General features: G+C 54.8%; 1 protein-coding gene across 1 annotated transcript; it reads right to left on the bottom strand.

The window, feature by feature from the left end:
* Positions 1 to 316: 316 nt before the first annotated feature.
* J4E88_006003 (uncharacterized protein) lies at positions 317 to 3,594 on the bottom strand (the record flags this gene model as incomplete). The annotated part of the gene is made up of 2 exons (XM_049399634.1): positions 317 to 3,001; positions 3,049 to 3,594. The coding sequence occupies 2 exons, from the start codon at positions 3,592 to 3,594 to the stop codon at positions 317 to 319; spliced, it is 3,231 nt and encodes a 1,076-aa protein (XP_049254647.1).
* Positions 3,595 to 3,822: the final 228 nt, after the last annotated feature.

Below are 3,822 nucleotides of genomic sequence, written 5' to 3'. Positions count from 1 at the left end.
TGCATGCGAGGACAGCAGAACTAACGCGCACGGAAGGCTCTTGGAAAGAGAGGAAATCTTACTAAGGACTACGATTATCTCCTATGCTGTAGTACTAGCGGAGCATTGCTCGTCGACCAATTGGCCAACCTCCATCAAACGCCATGTCATGCTGAGCTTTGAGCTCTCTTATCCTAAACGCCGCTTACTTGCTGGATATATAATCCATTGAACGCCGACCTGGCCATATGACTCATGAAAACTGACCCGGGCGCCGAAGTCCTGACGGGTTGCGCCCCTGTATCCACGTTGGTGGTTAAACACCTTCATTCCATCGTCACCTCTCCGTGGTCTCTAAGACCAGGGCTTCGGTCCCCGATTCCAAATCATCTACACGACCCGTTCCGATTTCCTCACTGCCTGCTCTACTTCTTGATGGATGCTGTGCAAGAACGGGCGAATCTGCACTATCTGAGAAGTTGCCAACGCTACTTTCGCGTACCCGTTGTGCAACGCTAGCTGCGATCTTCTCATCCAGCATGGTCACCAACCGTTCGGAATACTGATCCAGTAATTTGACCATGACCGTCTCCTCAAAGGCCTTGGATTTTATCCTTTCACCAATTGCCCTCGCGGTAGCCGCGAGCTCTCTTTCAACCTCTTTTGCTATCTCTGGGCTAATAGTATCGCTAGTGTTTGCGAGACGTTTCCTGTAGGCTCGCAGTGTCCTGCATAAACTCTCTGTCGACGCTCCGATCTTGCTCGAATCGCTGACAGGTGCTTTCGTGCGACTCCTGGCGTCCATTGAGGCGCGACGTTTACCGAGTTGCGGATTCTTAGGACTAGGTGGCGATGGGGAACGGTTCTTGTTCTTGCGTATTGTACCCCCACCATTCCATGCTGTTATTCGGCCTTCGCGTGAACTTGTAGGCATAGGAGATGGATCCAATTTCGGCGTTGGAGCCAAGGAGAATTTTGATACTTTTTTGCGCAGCTTTGGTGACTTGCTCCCAGTATTCGGAGGAGTCTCCTCCACGGGTGAGCGTTGGAAACGTGCTAGTTCGGACTGTGAGAATACGCGGCGAAGAGGTGGCTTATTGGATAGCAGATCCTGGTTGGAAGGCGTATTTGGGGCGAGCAAGTCCATCGACTTTGATATGTCTTGACGATTAGGAGCTTGTAAAGCCAAAGCCCATGCAAATATAGTCCCGTCTACTGCTACTGTGACCAGTGACTTCTCGCCCAACTCTTCACTCACTTGCCCAGGTGTTTCCACAAGCGCGATATCAGAGACACCTTCTGTATGGCCCCAGTCACGAGCAACCAAAGAGCCGCTTTCATCGTAAACGCGTATCGACTTATCGGTGCTCGACACACCAGCTATTAGTGGAGCGCCCCAATTACGTGGTATGTGGACTAGGGAAGATAGAACAACGGCATCCCCACCATCAGTGTCGCATGCACGGAAGTTGCTGAGACTTTGACCTGTTCGAATGTCGAATTTGTGGACCTGACGGTCGATGGTTGACACAAGCAAGACATCATCCTGATCAACGTCCCAGGCTGACGACACTGGAGTTGCCTTCAACATGATAGCGCGTGACATGACAAAAGCGCGGGTCGTTCCACGAGCCTCCTCGAGAGACAACAGTTCGCGGACGACAAGGCTTCGATCGCTGGAAGACGAGACTAGACGAGTGCCATTTCGTGAGAAGGAAACCCCGTTTACGGCTCCCACATGCTCGTCCAATGTTTGCAGTAGATCCCAGGTCTGCTCTAATCGGGTGAACACTTGAACGGTGCGATCTCGACTGGCGGATGCGACAAAAGTGATATTCGGCTCTTCGTGTATGGCGATGCTAGTGATTTCACTGGCGTGAGCCTTGAACTCTAATGTGCAGGTTTTGGTGTTGCAATTGATGAACCGCAGAACGCCATACTTGTCTCCAGCGACGAGGAAAGCGCCATCGGCAGAGACACGAACTGTCCGTAGCTCGTTCGGAACGGCCTCGGGATCCTCCAGCTGCTCGAGCTGTACTTGAAGCGAACCTTTACAGGATCCTTGACTCCAGAAGATGACAGTCCCATCAGCTGCCCATGTGTAATATGACGCCTCGAAAACGTTCGGTTGTGTGAGGCCAGCGTGTACTCCTAACACAGCATGCCCGTGCGCAGGCAATGTGTGGACGACGTTACCGACGACGCCTTCGTCGTCTTCGGAGCACAGTTGCGACAGTCGAATTGCTCGGTGTGCATCGACAGTAATAAGGTAATCTTTGAGACAAGCAATCACACCGATTTGGCTGCTGTCCGTGACCGAGATGGATGGAGACTCTATGCGCGGTGGAGGCGAGGGCGGCGGAGTCAGTCTTCCAATCATCTCTTTTATGTTGAAGGTTTTGAGCGCGCCTTGGCTACCGGCGATGTGTAGTCGTCCCTTGACGTCGACTGCTAGGGAACTGACGGGAAAGCCGGCATCAACTAGTCTCGAGAAGCGATGGTCGGATTCGGTATCGTCGATGAGACATATGTCTCCCTTGTCGGAAGCCACGATGGCCTTGTTCCGGGCTATAGCGACGACGCTTGTGAATGTAGACTCCTTCAAATTCTCCAGGATGCAGTTTCTCCCTGGTAATGTCTTGTGCGTCGAGCCTGAGAGGAAGGAAACGTCGCTCTGGCGCGCCTTGCTAATGCGCATTGTGGCGTTGAGGTCATCGATCTTCCAGACCTTGACATGGCGGACACCGACAGTGACGAGCTTGTTTCCCATCCATGCCATCCGATTGATGTGGCTGACGCACTTGTTGCTAGCATGCAGCGTGGCAGCTCCGGTGCGGGAGTTGATGTGCCAGATGTATAAGAAGCCATCGTTGGCTGAGCCTAAGCTAGCCAGGAAGCGCGAGTCGGGGCTGAAGGCGACGCAGTTGACGCCGAAGGTGTGATCTGAGAGAGACGTGAGGGGCGTGTCCGAGGGGGCGTCTGAAGAGGCAGAGAAGATGAGTACACGCGGTTTGTAGCCCGTCTGGAATAAGTTAGGACGATGCAGCATGAAGTCGAAACAAGTCTCACCTCTCCGACGGCAAAGAATTTCCCATCCGGGCTGAAACTGACACAGGTTGCCGCCTTGATCTTCTCTTTCATGTTCCAAGCTCTGTTGCTTGGCGAGTCTGCCCAGTCGGGCGCACTGGGCGACGGCAGTGGTGAGCCCCCGAAGCCGGCGTCGCGCAACGACACGGCGGTGCGGTTGCGACTCTCATTCTGGGTCGGGGTGGATGGCCCGCCATAGATGGAAGCCGAAGGATTAATGGGGTTGGTGGTTGGGCGTGCGCGGTAGAAGCGCTGGGTGACACGGCCTTGGTCGTCTATGCACGCAATGACAGCGGCAGCACCCGCCGTGTAGCCAAAGGTGCTCGCCGACGGCAGGCTGTCAAAGGCATTGGCCGAATTGGTCGTGGTGCCGATGACCTGGCGCAAGGCAAGGCTGGCTTCGGCGCGTCCAGCCTTGACGGGCGAGCGCGGGGTCGTCTTGAAGAATGGGGAGGGAGAGGGATTGAGCTTGATGCCGGACCCGATGGCTGGGCTCATCATCCGGGGATTGGAGGGCGTAAGCGACATCGCGGCCTCCAGGTCAGTGGTGGAGGAGGTTTGCGATGGCTAGCAGACATCTCAGAAAGACGTCATGGCACTAGGCGCGCCTGCTTGCTGGGGGAGAACGAGGTGAGGTGAATATCGCGTGGTTGGTAGGGATTCTCTGCTGCGACTGCGGAACGGGGATCCGGCCGCTATCAAAAAAGGGACGTGAGCGCGCGATTGAGCGGGGTGAGTGCGGTCTAGAGTGGTGAC

This window comes from Alternaria novae-zelandiae, assembly GCF_023758075.1.
Source record: "Alternaria novae-zelandiae strain BMP 2774 chromosome Unknown scaffold_11, whole genome shotgun sequence".
NCBI classification, from domain to species: Eukaryota; Fungi; Ascomycota; class Dothideomycetes; order Pleosporales; family Pleosporaceae; genus Alternaria; species Alternaria novae-zelandiae.
This window is presented reverse-complemented; position numbering and strand designations above follow the sequence as displayed.